Source organism: Lampris incognitus, chromosome 2, assembly GCF_029633865.1.
Source record: "Lampris incognitus isolate fLamInc1 chromosome 2, fLamInc1.hap2, whole genome shotgun sequence".
NCBI classification, from domain to species: Eukaryota; Metazoa; Chordata; class Actinopteri; order Lampriformes; family Lampridae; genus Lampris; species Lampris incognitus.
In genome coordinates, this window is record NC_079212.1 from 87,796,233 (window position 1) to 87,814,225 (window position 17,993).

Here is a 17,993-nt window from a genome sequence, read left to right on the forward strand (position 1 = left end):
CTGTTCTGGACTCGATTGTTTTTGCCGCCCCCCTCCCCCCGCCGCCGCCGCCGCCGCCATAACAGCGCCCCCCCCAGTCAACGTTGTATTCTCGCTGGCGCTGCTGCCCTCTAGCGGCCGCGGGGTGCCACCGCCCGTCTGTCCGCCGTGGCGGCGGAGCGTGTTTTGCTGGGCTCTCGGCCGGCTTGTCGCTGTTCCGTGTGTGCCATTTCCCAGCAGCGCGTCACACGGAGGCGATGCCCCGGACATTTATCGACCATGGCTAAGTTACGGGTACTGATGACGGCCGCCGCGCACGCCGTGCTGTACGGAACATGCGACGGTGAGTGCTTTGTCGTTTTCCAAAAAAAAAAAAATAAAGCTTTTCGGCGTCGGCACCGCAGCCTCGGCGCCGTTGTCAACATGGCGCACCGATTCGTAAGCTAGCCTCGGTGAGGCTACGCGGCTAGCCGGTGGGGGGGGGGGGGCTAGCCGAGTTGAGCCCTCGGTATTCGGCCGCCCGTTCGTGCGCGTAAAGGAAGGAGTGCCGCTTGACCGCGCGCGCTGTGCCCAATTAGGCAGCAATTAGGCGCCGACTCGGCTGCTCCGGGTCACTGACGTGTCTGGGCGACCTAGCGTGAGCCGCCCGCCTGCTCCAGTCAGCGGGCTGCCGCGGAGCCGTCGTCGGCTTCACGAACGCGGCCGAGCCCGACGGGGGCCGGACGGCCCCGTCGTCCCTCAGGTTAGTTCGTTTATTATGTTTGTTTACCCCAGTCTGAGGAGTCAACAGCTGGTTCTCGTGTAGGGGGGGGTTGCCCCCCAGACTCTGAAGAAGAGCTGGGTAACGGGCTATATGGGTTTTGTTTTATTTATTTTTTTAAACTTTATCGCCAGTCATGTAAATTAACAGGCAATTAACAACGCAGAGCGTGATCGCCGCGAGGCCGGGCTTCACTCGACGTAAATGGAACGCCGTACATGGCTAGAGGAGACCCCGTTTACACCTGGGTTTCAAATGTGTGTTTTTTTTTTGTTTTTTTGTTTTTTGCGATCCGGTCACAAGTGGACGGTGCCGAATACACGTGTAAACCGGCCACCGAAACCTTCAGTGAACCGGTTCCTCAAACCACTTGCCGAGGTGGTCTGGGACGCATGTAACCACATATGTTTTGCAGTGTGAACGCTGATGCGTCCTGACGCGTCCCCGACGAGGGTGTAACAGGGAAATACGTCATCAGTGCAGGATGTGACGGTGGTTTTGGTAACAGCGCGCCAACTTTCGATGAAATGGGGCGAGAGGAGGGTGTGGGTGGGTGGAGGACACGTGAGACGAGACGCCTGACCTCCATGTGGGCAGAAGACTCAGTCCTGTCAGTCCCAACAGCTGGACCGGTCCCTACATGTGTATTGGTGCTGGAAACATCTCCAAACGTTAGCTGTTGTTTTCACAGCTAGTCGGCAAATCTGACGCTTGACTGATGCCCTTTGACCCGGTAGCGGAAGTGACGCAGCCAGTAACGAACTCTTCGAAGTAACGGAATCAGATCGCAAGTGGTCAGCAGGACGCGTTTGGAGACGCGTGATAGACACAGGTGTAAACGGCGACGTGTCTCACTGTCCACTTGTGATCCGATCGCCCAAAACGCATTTTAAAACCGAGTGTAAACAGGGTCATACACATACCTACATAAATTATACATCAAAACAACACAGTACAGTACAGTACATGTTTCCTAGCTAGGGTAGCTAGTAACTGGTGTCCATCTCCTTATACAAATAGGCAGTGGAAGTTGTAGCTGGGCAGTCATGCCTTCCATCATGTAGACATGTTTGACTTTTTGCAACCCTTGAGTCATTGTGTGGGAGGGTGGCTTCATCTAGTTTATCGTAAAAAATTTTTGGTTTTTTTGCAACCATCAGCAAAATATGCAGTATTGCATATTGCACTGGTCAGTGGCAAACAAGTGCTTCTGGGATATTTCCAGTAGAAACAATAGGGGGTATAGGGGAATGTCCGTTTCCAGGATTTTCCCCGTTTCTGCTTTGACGTTTTTCCAGAACGTCTGTATTTTCAGCCAGTCCCAGAATATGTGAGTATAATGGTCTCCGACCACACCACAGTCTCGCCAGCATTTGTTGGTGGAGCTGTTTTTAAAGACGCAAGCTGTCAGTGGGGTCCTGAAGAACCCCGTTTTAACCGCCCGGTCAGATTCTTTCCATAACTGGCTCCCAATCCCCTTATGACAACTTGAGCACACGTCTTCCCAATCGTCATCGTCCACTATTGTATTCAACTCCAGTCCCCATTGTCCCCTGATATGTGCTATCTGAATTAGTTTATTACAGTCCTTCATTTGTGTTCATTTACCCCAACCGGTTAATCTGAGTAGTCAACGCCTGGCTCTACCGGGCATTTAGGGATTTGCCCCAAACTCCAGAAGAGCTTGGTAACAAGGCTAATATCGATTTAACCCACGTGTTCTGTTTGGGTCAAAATGACCTGTTTGAAATGACAACGACTAACCTATAAACGGTGTTAATATTAGTTAATATCAGTAATAAGTGAGATAAGGATAAGACATATTGGGTATTTTTAGATAAATATTACAATTGTATCGCTATAAACCCAAAGGTGGCTCGGGTCAATATTACCAGTGAACAACAATGCATCCATTGGTGATTAGTGAACAGAACATGAGGATTAATATCGACACCGTGTTGTGAAATTAGACGTCATGTTGGACTGTGGCGATAGTGATGTCCTTCCCTGCTTTTAGAGGCTGCAGTACAGTACAAGGGAGACAGTCTCTGAGCTCATTACGTTGTTTTAGCTGTGTGACGTGAACAATGAATGTCTGCTTGGTGATCAGTATCCACATTTCTAATGGTAATTTCTCATTTTCTTGCACTTGAGTATTTTATAAAAGTATCAATAGTCAACCCCCCCCCCCACAATATCCTTACTGTTGAGATCAAGGTATTTAAAAATATTGTTGTTCTTTCTTTTAGGGTGGCGCAGGGGTTAGCACGGTGGCCTCACAGCAAGAAGGTCCTGTGTTCGAGCCCCGGGGTAGTCCAACCTTGGGGGTCGTGCCGGGTCGTCCTCTGTGTGGAGTTTGCATGTTCTCCCCGTGTCTGCGTGGGTTTCCTCCGGGGGCTCCGGTTTCCTCCCACAGTCCAAAGACATGTAGGTCAGGTGACTCGGCCATACTAAATTGTCCCTAGGTGTGTGTGTGTGTGTGTGTGTGTGTGGGCCCTGTGTGACGGCCTGGCGGCCTGTCCAGGGTGTCTCCCCGCCTGCCGCCCAATGACTGCTGGGATAGGCTCCAGCATCCCCGTGACCCTGAGAGCAGGATAAGCGGTTGGGATAATGGATGGATGGATGTTGTTCTTTCAGAGTTTCGTCAGGAGAAGTCTCTAGAGCAGCGGTGGCTAGCCATGTGCCATGGAGAGCCATGTGCATGCAGGTTTTCATCCCAACCCGACTCCACACCAGCTGATTTCACTGATACAGTCTTCCTCTTTGGTTGAAGGGTTGCGAATCGGTGAAATCAGCTGGTGTGGAGTCCGGCTGGAATGAAAACCTGCGTACACATGGCTCTCCGTGGCGCATGGTTAGCCACCCCTGGTCTCGAGAATTGTTCAGTTCCACTAACCTAACACTACCTCGTGAAAGATATAGAAACTCGCCTGTAGTCTTTTTGATGCAAACCGTCCCGCCTTAAAAACAGCACATGCTTTACTGCCTTCACACAATATCGGTATTGTGCCCAGTGCCAGAAAAAAATACTCTGCACTCACTATTAACTTCTCCGTGACCCACAACTTCTTCCTGCTCTTGAAATTCTGGGATTGTTGTTGGAAACTGAACAAGTGCATGCTCAAACACGCCATTAAGCTGTTTAACTGTGGTGTGTGCAGATAAGTAACAAAGACAAAATAGCCTGGCTGCGCTTGTTGAAATGTGCAAGCCGAGCTAGAATCATGACTTGTAGATTTGGGAGGACGGGTAAGGGGCAAAAAAAAAGGGTGCTCAGACTGACAGCACCAAGATGCCTCTGTCTCTGTATTTGCATTAGTGTGAACAGAAACGGTGGGCGATGCACCGGGGGGGGGGGGGGGAAGCTGCTGTCATAATAGTTTGTTTTGCGACGACAGCGTTGAACCCAAAGATGGGGGGAAGAAACGGCAACCGCAGATAAAAGGAAATAAACCACATACATGTGCACGGCCTTGCAAGGGGAGTGCCGTGTAAGGCATGAGGTTTGAGCTAGCGGGGTTGAGTGTGATTTATCTTTCCTGAAAATTCGGTTGCAGTTTAAGTCGAGCTTCTTAAATGGAATCTGAATTTTTAAAGGGTGATCTTTTGAATTTCCTTCTTTAATATTTTATTTTATATTTTGTATTTTTTGGCGGCACGGTGGCGCAGTGGTTAGTGCGGTCGCCTCACAGCAAGAAGGTCCTGGGTTCAAGCCCCGGGGTAGTCCAACCTTGGGGGTCGTCCTCTGTGTGGAGTTTGCATGTTCTCCCCGTGTCTGCGTGGGTTTCCTCCGGGTGCTCCGGTTTCCTCCCACAGTCCGAAGACATGTAGGTCAGGTGACTCGGTTATACTAAATTGTCCCAAGGTGTGAATGTGTGTGTGTGTGATGGCCTGGCGGCCTGTCCAGGGTGTCTCCCCGCCTGCCGCCCAATGACTGCTGGAATAGGCTCCAGCGTCCCCGCGGCCCTGGGAGCAGGATAAGCGGTTCGGATAATGGATGGATGGGTATTTTAGTAAACAGCAAACACGGGTTAAGAAAAGTTGAGCAGCAACCAGCACAAAGAAAATTAGGGCTTCACAGATCCATCACTGATGGATTATGGATCAAAATGATGCATCGCCAGCCGGTCTAGTAATGGAAAAAATGCAAGCAGAAACACTACCAGTGGCCTAGCTGCACTTAACTGGTGGCTATTAAATAATGGTAGGCCTAGAACCATAAGTAACCAAATACGTTTCGCTCAACATAGTGGACTAAACTGCTTCAGTCGTTGCTGCATTAGTGCAAGACGTCGTTTGTAGAATATATGTACAAAAGCTATACAAAGTCTACACACTCCAGGTAGAATGGCAGGTTTGTGTGATGAAACCAAGTTAAACCATGTCAGAGCTTTTCCCATTCTTTTTCTTTATTGAATCTATAAGATTCAAGTGAAAACCGACCAGAAAACTTTTTTAGGGGGAAAAAATAATCAACAACTTACAGTAACCTGGTTATATAAGTGTGCACACCCCTAAACTAACACTTTGTTGAAGCAGCTTTTGGTTTTATTGCAGCACTCAGTCTTGTCGGGTGAGAAGTCGATCAGCTTGGCACATCTTGACTTGGCAATATTTTCCCACTCTTCCTTGCAAAAACCTTCTGGATCCGTCAGATTGTGAGGGCATCTCCGGTGCACAGCCCTCTTCAGGTCACCCCACAGATCCTCTGTTGGATTCAGGTCGGGCCTCTGGCTGGCTGGGCCTTTCCAAAACGCTGACCTTCGTGATTTATCTTGGTTTCATTTTCTTCCATCACAAAAACCGGCCATTTTAACGGAGGTGTGTAGACTTTTTATGTCCACTGTAGGGCCTAGTTGTCGTTATTCAAATGAATGCATATATCTTATATATGTATATCACAAATCAAATAGAGTTCATTTACACAACTGTTCTAGTGTCCATCCATTATCCAAACCACTTATCCTGCTCTCAGGGTGGCGGGGATGCTAGAGCCTATCCCAGCAGTCACTGGGCGACAGGCGGGAAAACACCCTGGACAGGCCGTCAGGCCATCACACAGGGCCCACACACACACACACACACACACACACACACACACGCATACACATATGGAGCACCCAGAGGAAACCCACGCAGACACGGGGAGAACATGTAAACTCCACACAGAAAGGGCCTGGGAAAGCCTGGGGTTTGAACCCAGGACCTTCTTGCTGCTAGGCAACAGTGCTAGCCACCAGGCCACGATGCCGCCCTATGTAGTATCTGTGCCCAGAACAAGACGTCACACAGAGCCACACAGAGGTGCCACCAGCACCTCTTCTACAAAACCGGCTTGGGTTCAACAAACCCGGTCCTCTCTCGCTCGACTGGCTTGTCCAGCGAACTAACACTAGCTTGCAAGCTAGCTATAACTAGCATGGCTAGCTAGCTAGCAGCCATGCCAGTTATAGCTAGTAGTGTTAGCTAGCAGGCTAAGAAAGATGTTCTAATGTTATTGTTCTTAATGTTATATTTACACAGCAGATGTCCTTTTAAGAACATCTGTATCAAACACTTTTCAACATAATTACAGGTCTTTTTTTTTTCTTTTTTTTAATTAGCATCCATAATCCATGATTATATATTGCTTCACTTGTTTGAAAAGTAGGCCAAAACAGCTAATTCCCACACTGGTGTGGGAAAATGGCAGCACAAATTTACGTTTGCAGCGGACTCACCTGGTACTGGTGTGGGAAGGTGGCAGCGCGAATTCACGTTTACAACGGCCTCACCCTGTACCGTCCATGCAGTGTCGTTGTCCATGTCAACGCCTAAGTTTGTCTTAGTTTGATGGCTGGGAGAGCTGGCGCTGAATCAGCTGAGGGAGCCTGGTCTGCTGCGTCCTGTGGGCCCAGGGACCACGGCCCTGATCGGAGCTGCGCCCGAAGAGCTAACACTGAGGGCGGTCTGACAGGATGCAGAAGCGGGGCAGGCTAAGCTAACTGCTAGCTCATGCAGACCGGCAGTTCTGACAGTCATCCTGGCTGGTGTTCGTTCACCTGGACAGTGATTTTTTGTTGTTGTTTTGTTTAGATGTATGCGTTAGTTTGGATATGTGTGTTCTTGTAGTTTTTGGATGTGTTTTTGTTTTTGTGTTGCACTGCTGTGGGCTGGGGGAAACCATGTGTCGTTTCGTTTCATGTGTGCAAGGGCATGAAATGAAACGACAAATAAGGTGTTTCTGATTTCTGATTGTGATTGTGGGGACAAGTCATGAATGTTTCACTGTATGGCAGCGTAGGTGTAAGAGGAACTGAACTAGTTTCACGTTTGGTCTTCAGTTATTTTCCGTGTTGGCTCACAGTCTTGGCATGTTATCAGTCTTCTTTTCGTCAGCAGTGAGCCAGTAGGTGTGAGTCAAGACTGCATAGACGTCATAACCCATCTAGGCCAGTTTTGAACTGTAGAGGACTAGATGCACATTAAAACCCCTGTAGGAGGAGAACGAGTACTGGTGACATCTAGCTGTCTTAATCAGATAAGATGTCTGGGTGCCGTGCCGTGAGTGGATTTCCTGTCCTGTAAGAGGAACACGTTTGAACCACTTGACTACAAAGGACCAATTTATTCTGCAGCTTCCCTCTGCAAAATTACGGTTATATACTGAACTACTCGTAAAAATGCCAGATAGACCACAATTTTATTCTTCCAATCAAGTCCCCTGATATTTATTTTAATATAGGGGTTAGGGTTATAATTTATGTGTATGGATATATTTTTGTTTTTTATCCTTTCCACAAGGTTTTGTATGGGTGAAACTTCAGTTTAGTGTCCTATGGATCTGTGCCTGTTAGTTTAGTGTCCCATGGATCTGTGCCCCTCCAGATCAGATGCAAAAACCAAAAGAAACAAAGCAGCAAAAGCCTGGGCATTTACATCAGGGTCAGTCACCCAGGGGCCCTTTTCTGGATCATAGGATTCCCACGCTACGTCTGTTTCATAATGACGTTATTCCACATCTCACCCAAGGAGTTTACTGACTTAAGTGTTATTTAAGTCTCCCATATAAATCCTCTCCTCCCTACCACCGCTCACCCCACTGTGGAGGTCAGCACAGCCTTAGGGCCCTGACACACCATTTCGGCCACTGTCGGGGCCGTCGGTGAGCGTCTGTGACCCTAGTTATTGCGGTGTGTCCTGCACCGTCGGCACTAGTTGGACCCCTGTCGGCAGCTTTTCGGCCGATTCAGTATGTTTAATCGGCGCAGCCCGTCGCTGAGAGAGATCACTCTGATTGGCTGTTCAGCTTAGCGCAGGGGTGGGCATCTGATCCAGAAAGGGCCAGTCTGGGTGAAGGTTTTTGTTCCAGCCAAGCAGTTACACACCTGTGTCTCCTAATCAAGTTCCTCAGCAGAGACTCTACTGGTTGATTAGTGGGATCAGGTGTATAATTGCTTGGTTGGAACAAAAACCTTCACCCACCCTGACCCTTTCTGGATCAGATTGCCCACCCCTGGTTTAGCGAATCAATGCAGAACATACCTGCTAGTTGGCCATCGGCTGTAGTCTTTGCGGTGTGTTCAAGTGCTACTTTTTGGTCCAGACGGCAGGCGACGCAACAGTCGGCCTTTGTCGCCGCTAGTCGGTTTGGTGTGTCTGGACCCTTAAACCTACCTACCCCCAGCAGACCCCTCAAACTCTCTCTGCCCTTGTCTCCCTCCTATTTTCATACAGATCTAATCCCAACGGATAATCCCAAAACATACTCCCAGACGTTACCATTTCACCGCTTCCTCTCTAACCCTTCATTCACTAAACCTTGTCCAACAGCTAGGGGCCTTATTCCAAACATAAGCCTGGCCTCTTGACCTTTGTTCAACACTCACATGTTGTCGTACTCTAGAGCCCGGGTTTTCAAAGTGGGGGCCGCGGCGCCGCAAAGAGGCGCAGGGGGGTCCGGGAGAGGAAAATTAAAAATGCAGTTAGTTAGAAAAACTAATGATAAAAATAAAATTAAATATATCAAAAAATAAATTTCAGTTCAAATTCAATTCATAAGATTATTGTGCCGGTTTATTCCGTGAGCCGGCGGACAGGTGACCCGGCTCAGGACGGGTCCGTTCAGCTTTTGGAACAGGTGAGAGCCAGCCAGTATTTTGCACTTCAGCCGGACGAGAACACGGACGTCACGTGTCCAATGTTTACAATAAAAAGGAAGAAATATCGAATAGTAATTTGGGGAAATTAAATGAATAATAAGAAAGAAAAATATACTAAAAGAAAGAATTGTTGATGAATATTGTAAAGCACAAATGACAATGAATGTTTGGTTAATAAAAGAAAGAATATTGAATATAATACAACTGAGAAATTATTTGAAATGTAAATTAAATTAATATTGCATTCATAAAAATAAGGAAATATTAAGAAGCTCTATGTTTGATTTTTCTATATTTGCCAGTATAATTTAATTTTTTTAAAGCCATGTCGCAATAGGGGGGCCCCAGCCAGAGGCTACGGCTATTAAGGGGTCCTTGGCATGGAAAAGTTTGGGGACCCCTGCTCTAGAGTATCTTTTTGTCCATTGACAATTAATGTCTTGTAAAAATTAAAGATAAGTATAAGGATCTGTATGGCTGTTAGTTTATTATGGCATGATGCAGATTCTTGGGCTACCTGCATGTTTCTGATGGACATAACTTTTTATGCTGTTATTTGTGATTGCCCTCTGCCTGCGCATAAAGTGAAGTTGTAGCGTTTGAAAATGAGTTTGGCAAAATATTTGGTTGATTGTCCGGCATGGTGGCGCAGTAGTTAGTGCGGTCGCCTCACAGCAAGAAGGTCCTGGGTTCGAACCCCGGGGTAGTCCAAACTTGGGGGTTGTCCCGGGTCGTCCTCTGTGTGGAGTTTGGATGTTCTCCCCGTGATTGCGTGTGTTTCCTCTGGGTGCTCTGGTTTCTTCCCACAGACAAAGACATGCAGGTCAGGTGAATCAGCCATACTAAATTGGCCCTAGGTGTCAATATGTCAGCCCTGTGATGGATTGGCGGCTTGTCCAGGATGTTTCCCCGCCTGCCACCCAGTGACTGCTGGGATAGGCTCCAGCATCCTGCGATCCTAATTAGGATAAGCAGCTTGGTTAATGGATGGATGGACGGATGTCCTTTGTTCTGAATCAGTAAATGTGATTTATTTTTTTGGTATCTGTCATACTGTCATATGATAGCTCAGCCTTCACAAAGGTCATTATTTTACTGTCATATTGGACTGCTTCATCCCTCTCTGCAGCTCTGTGGTGTAACTGCACCACTGTCCTGTGTCAGAAGACTGGCTCCCTGTGCGAGACGGACGGGGCCTGCATCGCCTCGACCTCTTTCATCAATGGCCAGGAGCAGCACGTTCGCACCTGTATCACGCAGGACAGCCTGGTACCCCCTGGACAGCCGATCCTGTGCCTCAGTGCAGAAGGTCTACTTAATACCCACTGCTGCTACACTGACTACTGCAACAGCATTGACCTCAAAGTACCCTCCAGTGAGAATTGCCGATATCAAGCACTAAACACTCAAATACAAATTCAGAGATGTCCGTAACTTGACCTTCATAAAATTTAGCCACAACAAGGTCAAGACAATAATGGTGACAAAAAACATTAATATCAAGTTTCCTTTAAAATAATGTGGGACATACATTGATCTTCGGAATGACTTATCACTAGGATCCCTTAAGCCAGGACTACCCACATCCTTTTTATACCAGTGCTGGTCCCATGCCAGTTCTGTTTAGTTGGTCGCTCCCACTAAATGTAAAAAAGTTGTCTGATTTTCAGTCCAGCTGTTCATTATCATTTAGGACATTTAGACGTCCCTGTAAGTAGGGAGGAGTCCGTGCCTTGTACCAGAGAGCTGATGCGCCATGTGAATCATCTGATTTTCTCTCTTCCTCCCAGTGACATCTCTGACACACATGGAGGGCGACAGCGATGCCACGGGTACATGGGGTCCTGTGGAACTGGTGGCTGTGATCGCGGGGCCGGTGTTCCTGCTGTGTTTGCTGCTTTTGGCAAGCATGTTCCTTTTTCAGTACTACCAGAGGGCCTGCAGCCACAGACAGAGGCTGGAGGTGGAGGATCCGTCCTGTGACCACCTCTTCCTGCCCAAGGACAAGACCCTGCAAGATCTCATTTACGACCTGTCCACCTCTGGCTCAGGCTCTGGTCAGTGTGTAGCACCACGATGTGGTAGTGGGCCGTCAGCCATGTCGTTGTTGTTGGGTTTTTTTAATGGTGGTCTTAACCTGCTTAGATCAAAGTGAAATTACTTTATAAATAGTTCTTTTCTCCTCTCTGGACCAGGTCTACCTCTGTTTGTGCAGCGGACTGTGGCTAGGACCATCGTGCTGCAGGAGATCATTGGGAAAGGCCGTTTTGGGGAGGTGTGGCGGGGTCGCTGGAGGGGAGGGGACGTGGCAGTGAAGATCTTTTCTTCCAGAGAGGAGCGCTCCTGGTTCCGTGAGGCTGAGATCTATCAGACCATTATGCTCCGCCATGAGAACATCCTGGGCTTCATAGCCGCTGACAACAAAGGTAAGCTTCATCTGCAGCACCTCCACACATCTGCCCTGGGCCCTGGCTAAGGAGGGAATGGATCAATTAGGAAACGAATAATGATTTTCTTGTGTCCAATTCCCTTGCTTATTTGAAATAAATTTCTCTCAAATTTATTTTCCCTGACCATCACCTAAAGATCCCCTTGAACATGAGATGGTTCATCCATCCATCCATTATCCAAACCACTTATCCTGCTCTCAGGGTCGCAGGGATGCTGGAGCCTATCCCAGCAGTCACTGGGTGGCAGGCGGGGAGACACCCTGGACAGGCCGCCGGGCCATCACAGGGCCGCCGACACACACACACACACACATTCACACCAAGGGACAATTTAGTACGGCCGATTCACCTGACCTACATGTCTTTGGACTTATCTTTGGGGTTTATGCTAATAATTAAAAAAAAATTATAGAAATTTGTTTAATTTCTTCTTTTTCTTTCTCTCTTGTTCTCATGTTAAGATAACGGGACGTGGACCCAGCTGTGGTTGGTGTCAGACTACCATGAGTATGGCTCTCTGTTCGACTACCTGAACCGCTACTCAGTCACCATCGAGGGCATGATCAAGCTGGCTCTGTCTGCGGCCAGCGGACTCGCACATCTGCACATGGAGATTCTAGGAACTCAAGGTGTGTGTGTGTCCACGGGGGAAGGAATGTTTGCCTGTGTGTTTGTGTATCTCAGCCATCTCGGCCGGTTTTCATTCCAGCCCAGTACACAAGCTGATTTTACTGACTGACACACCTTCAGCCAGACGGGGGAGGAATATTTCGTGAAATGTATACTTTCGAAACTGTATTTCCAATTTTTCTATGAGACATTGTAGCCAGCAGGCTTTTTAATGGCTGGCCTTCAAGTGCTTTTCCAGGTCCAGAGAAATGACTACTGGCAAACACACAGTATTTCTGCCTGCAGCGCTCGTCCTAATGCCAGTCCACGTGCATGCAGATCTGCCTTCTTGATGACATGTTTCACTAATGAATAATTGGTGGTTAATTTGCAGCAATTTTTAATCAGATCAAGTTTGCTTGATTGTATTAGTTGTTTACATCATCCCAGCACAGCTGCAGGAGTTGCCGCACAACCTCACATCTGTGCTGCCGGGCAGCAGCAACATACTAGACCTCGTCCGCTCGCAGTTGTTGCAGTGCCACATGTGGCGCCAACAGACGACTACTTAACTAAATCGGATTCATTTATTCAATTTTCATAGTTCAAGTCACCAGTTTTCAAGAACAAAAATAGAGCATTATCTTATTTTAGTCTGTCTTTTAGCTTGTTTAATCTGCAGCGCTCTCAAATTTAATTTTCCCTTTTTTCCTATTTATCATATTTCATGTTTTGAAAGTCAAGCTCATAGAAGTGTTTACTTAGTTTAGATAATGGTCATTTCATTCTGCTGGCTTCCCGTGTGGGAAGATGGCGGCACAAATTTATGTTTGCAGCGGCTTCACCCAATACCTATGTGGGAAGATGGTGGCACGAACTTAAGTTTGCAGCGGCCTCGCCCAGTACCGTCCATGCAGTGCCTTGGTCCACGTCCGCGTCCAAGTTTGTGTCTTGGTTTGATGGCTGGGAGAGCTGGTGCTGGATCAGCTGGGAGAGCTTGGTCTGCTGCGTCCTGTGGGCCCAGGGACCACGGCCCTGCCTGGAGCTGCGACCGAGAAGGAAACACCGAGGGCGGTCTGACAGGACGCGGAAACGGGGCAGGCTAAGCTAACTGCTAGCCCATGCAGACCAGCAGTACTGACAGTCATCCTGGCGTTTGCGCTCTTGGACAGTGAATTTTTTTTTTAATATGTTGGATATATGTTTTGTAGTTTTTGTAGTTTTTTTGTAGTTTGGATGTGTTCTTGTAGTTTGGATGTGTGTTTCTGTCTTTGTGTCGCACTGCTGTGGGCTCGGGGAAACGATATTTAAATATTTCTGATTCCTGAACAAAGTACTGGCCGCCCTGAAAGCTAGTATGTACAGAACACCGGAGTTTCACAACAGGAAGTTCAGAGTTCACGTGAAATGTTAATTATTAATTAGGTGAATCACATACTTCATGATCTATAAATGATTATCTCGTGCCTGTCCCTCTGTGCAGGAAAGCCAGGCATAGCCCACCGGGACCTCAAGTCCAAGAACATCCTGGTGAAGAAGAACTGTACCTGTGCCATCGCTGACCTGGGCTTGGCTGTTCGTCATGAGTCTGCCACAGACACTATCGACATAGCCCCGAACCAAAGGGTGGGCACTAAGAGGTGTGTGTGCACAAACTCACCTGCGGTTGTCAGTGACCAGCCCTAGCACCCGTCTCATTCTACCGTCATCACGTGAGTCCCAGCCAGGAATACCATGTGGACACATGAGAATTATTCTGATGTTTTCCAGGTACATGGCTCCAGAGGTCCTGGATGAAAGTATCAACATGAGACAGTTTGACTCGTTTAAATGTGCTGACATCTATGCTCTGGGGCTGGTCTACTGGGAGATCGCTCGCCGCTGTAATAGCGGAGGTAAGACTATCTCCTGAACTCTGCCCGCTCACTCCACGTTGCTTTTCATGGTTGGCAGCATTAGCGACTCCATTTTGACTTTGATCTGTTCTGTCAGGTGTCCACGAAGAGTACCAGCTGCCCTATTACGACCTGGTCCCTTCTGACCCCTCAATAGAAGAGATGAGGAAGGTGGTGTGTGACCAAAAGCTTCGACCAAATGTCCCAAACTGGTGGCAGAGTTATGAGGTACTGAGGATTACCTGAAAAATACAAACTGTGTCGCCGTGAAGTCGTGCACCTGTTTCAGCTCCATTCTGCAACACAGAATAGTGGGTTTGAGGGCCGTTGTCGTTTTAATTTGTTAAACTTTCATTCCTCTGGCGTCCGGGTAGCATGGCGGTCTATTCCGTTGCCTACCAACACAGGGATCACCGGTTCGAATCCTTGTGTTACCTCCGGCTTGGTCGGACGCCCCTACAGATAAATTGGCTGTGTCTGTGGGTGGGGAGCCGGATGTGGGTATGTGTCCTGGTCGCTGCACTAGCGCCTCCTCTGGTTGGTCGGGGCGCCTGTTCTGGGGGGGGGGGACTGGGAGGAATAACGTGATCCTCCTGGGCGCTACGTCCCCCTGGTGAAACTCCTCACTGTCAGGTGAAAAGAAGCGGCTGGCGACTCCACATGCATGTGTTAGTCTGCAGCCCTCCCCGGATCGGCAGAGGGGGTGGGGCAGCGACGGGGACGGCTCGGAAGAGTGGGGTAATTGGCCGAGTACAATTGGGGGGGCAAAAAAAAAAACCTTTTCATTCCTTCTTTTCCATCTTGGTCCCTGCAGGCCCTGCGAGTCATGAGTAAGATCATGAGGGAGTGTTGGTACGCCAATGGAACGGCCCGCTTGACAGCCCTGCGCATCAAAAAGACCCTGTCCCAGCTCAGCGTTCAGGAGGACATTAAAGTTTGAGCTCAGAGAGGCCAGCCTTACGCAGACACGCCGAGGATACGCCCGCCTCGCCCCGTCCAACGCCGAAGAGTACAGGAGGACCCGAACTTCTGCAGAGAGAGCAGCTGAGCGAAGACGAAGCGGTACGGCGCCGCCCTGACAGGAATTTGTAAAATACACGTCTGGCAGTTTGTAAAGACTCCTGCTAGTTTTGAAGCCACCTTTTGACAAACCCTACCTCACTTGCCCAGCCAAGATACTGAGAACTCCCTCCCCGCCTCATCCCGACCCGCTCAACCACTCCCGGAGTCCATGTTAAAGACTCCGCCCCCGTGTGCCCCCCCCTTCATTTCCTCCGCCCTACTAACAAGGCTGAACACCCCCTTACCGCATTTCTCTCTTCGGCAGATTTCCACTGTATAAAGGTACGCACTCGACAACAGGATGTGTAACTAAGAAGTAGACATTTTGTAAGTCAGTAGCCGGCCTCTCCTCTAGGTCCATCTCTGATCACATGACCTTCAGATCTAACCGGTAGTGTTCGTTATCGTTGTCTTTGTGTGGTGTAAGCTGTCGGGAGATTTTTTCGACTGTTATCCTATTCTTATTTAAGCGAGTAGATCTTGGTAGAAGAAGCAACAGAGTTTTGATTTGACGTTAACCGGGTTTCCCTCCGGCAAACCCACAACAGCACAGACACCTCCAGAAATCTCTCAAGGTAAACTGAAACAACCACACCGTAATATCTGGCTCAGATGAACAAGAACTTGATTCTTGACCGTACGCCGAGTACCCTGCAACCATGCACAAGGCCCACGTGCTGACCTGGGTCAGTCCGCGTGTGGGTATATTCAGGGCCCATGCACTGCCAGACCTTCACTGGAGAAACCCCTTGCCAGACGCTAAGCCTTTGGTCAGAGGTCTCCCCCTTAGACTTTGTTTCTTAGTCCTAAAAGGCCCCGAAAAGGAAAAATTTCTTCTCAGCTTTTGCGACCCTAGGGAAGGTGGCGGTGTGAGGCGTAGCACAGCGACAGCTGCTAGCTGGAGTGACCCGGCGCGCCCGGTCCTCCGTACTGTCGGCCTACAGTCACTCCCTCGATGGCGCTGCAGAGGGTCAGGCGCTCGGCTCCACCGCCGTGACGGTGCAGAGTCGACCCCCGGCAGGCTGGGAGTCCCTCAGGGTACCCGCTGCATCAGCCAATACTACTGACACTGAAAATGATCAAACCCACTGATGAAATTTTGTGCAATATGGCCGCCATGTTTTAACACACACTAAGTCTCAATGGGCGAGCGAGAGCGAGAGATATGGCCAAGTATACCTGTACGTAAACTTAACTTTTTAAGCTGAACTGTGTAAATACTAGATTTTGACTTTACTTTGATATTTTGATCATGTTTAAGGTGGTTGGACTTCTTTTTTTATAACTGCAGATTTCTAGCTGGGATGGAAATGAGGGGACTCTGGTTTGCCGTCTGTCATCGTTGTGACAAGACAGCGAACCAGATTCCCCTCCACCCGTCCGGCACCACAGAAATGCATCTAAAACAGAGTCATTGTGTTGCTTTTATCCACTTACGCTGTAGTCTCCTTGATTTTACATCTTATTTCAGACCTTTTATTTAACTCACTACACAATACCTCTGCGATATGCAACCGAGAATGGGTTGGTTTGTGTGAAGACGGCGTTGCCAAGCAGCGTCGTCTCGGGCTTACTCTCTGCAACCTTTTTGCATGTTTGAATTTTTTTTTCCCAGAAACTAATGCACTGTCGGCCTCAGCTCAGCGGTAGCTGAAAAGGTACTGCTGGATTTTGTCTTTACCGTGTTATTTATATAGCGAGTCTCATGTGCTGTGAGTCCCTGTCAAGCCTGTAAGGCCTCGTGTGCACTACTGACCTCCCGGTGCCCCAACCAAACAGTTCACAGTAGGACGTCCGGGCACAGTCTTCAAGTGTTTATTCAAGATCAGACCACTGGAAACCGGGGATGTTTTCACAGATGATGCTTATCGAGTCGTAGCTTGCTGTAGAGGACTTGAGACGAGATCCAAAGTCTTGATTGTGAAATGAGCGGACTTCTCTGAAGGGACGTGGTGGGGTGAGGACTAGAATACTACTGAAGCAGACCGTATGAAATTCAGTGTTTGTCCAGATTTTAACTGCGTTGTCATGCGAGTCAACACTATTTCGTTTGTACAGAGAGGTTTAACGGATGCCGGTGGGGACACAGTGACCGCACTTGCGAGAGACGAGGACCTGGGAGCTCCATCAGAACATGAGCGGATGTCAGGCATATTCAGTCATCACATTACACCATACTTTGAATAACATTGGAGAACATGTCTGGTTATGTGTAACTTGTTTCACACACATCATGCAACGTACTAGTGCTACTCCAGGGAATGTACTGAACCAGTTCTGTTGGGAGCTCCCAGGACTGGGTCCCCACGTGGCAGAGAGGCAACTGCATCTATGTAAAAACCTCGTCATGGCTTACTCTGCATCCTGTAAATTACCTCTAGTATTGAGTAATAAATACAGTTCCTATTGTATTTCCTATTATACCCGGTCTGTCTTTTGTTCGGGACGTTTTTTTCCGCTTTTCTTTAGTCTTTGTCCACCTCGGCAGCGCCGGCCTTTGAAATGCTCTATAAAGCCAATCAGAAATCACGTAATAACGACCGAGGCCGTCATTTTGACGGCTTTGGATTTTCTAAGTTTGATGACTTTTGTATACAGCCCTGCCGCTCCCTGGGTCCTCCTAAAACTGCATTAAAACGAGTTTTAGACCAATTGTACAAAAAAAGTTGTAAGATCTACCTAAAACGACCACGAGCGGTCAAAATGACGGCTTCATTTCCTTCGTGAGGTTCGTTGCTCTGTCCTAGGAACACACTAGCGCCCTCCAGTGCAGAGGAATAGTCTAAACTTTTTGTGTGAGTGTGTCCAACGTGTCTGGGTACAGACGCGTTACAGACGCACCATGACTACCACCGAGGCGCTGCAGTACTCACAGGCGTTGGACGGCGGCCATTTTGAATTGTTCGAAAAGTAGTATTAAAGTTGTTAAAATGTTAATTTTGGTGTCAGTTGGTTTCATAACAGACACACTAACATATGTATTGGATTAATATCTCAATTGGGTATTTGTCTTGACGGAATATATTGTTTAAAAACCGGCGGTCATTTTGACCGCCCGTGGTCGTTCTAGCGTTATGAGCGGCTCAGCTCTCACGGT

General features: G+C 48.3%; 1 protein-coding gene across 1 annotated transcript; it reads left to right on the forward strand.

Annotated features, from left to right (window-relative positions):
• The first annotated feature begins 213 nt into the window (after positions 1–213).
• Positions 214–17,971, forward strand: LOC130106619 (activin receptor type-1B-like). Its single transcript, XM_056272798.1, has 9 exons — positions 214–322; positions 10,010–10,255; positions 10,671–10,937; positions 11,076–11,306; positions 11,792–11,959; positions 13,423–13,579; positions 13,710–13,834; positions 13,932–14,062; positions 14,649–17,971. The coding sequence occupies exons 1-9, from the start codon at positions 259–261 to the stop codon at positions 14,772–14,774; spliced, it is 1,515 nt and encodes a 504-aa protein (XP_056128773.1). The 5' UTR covers positions 214–258; the 3' UTR covers positions 14,775–17,971.
• Positions 17,972–17,993: the final 22 nt, after the last annotated feature.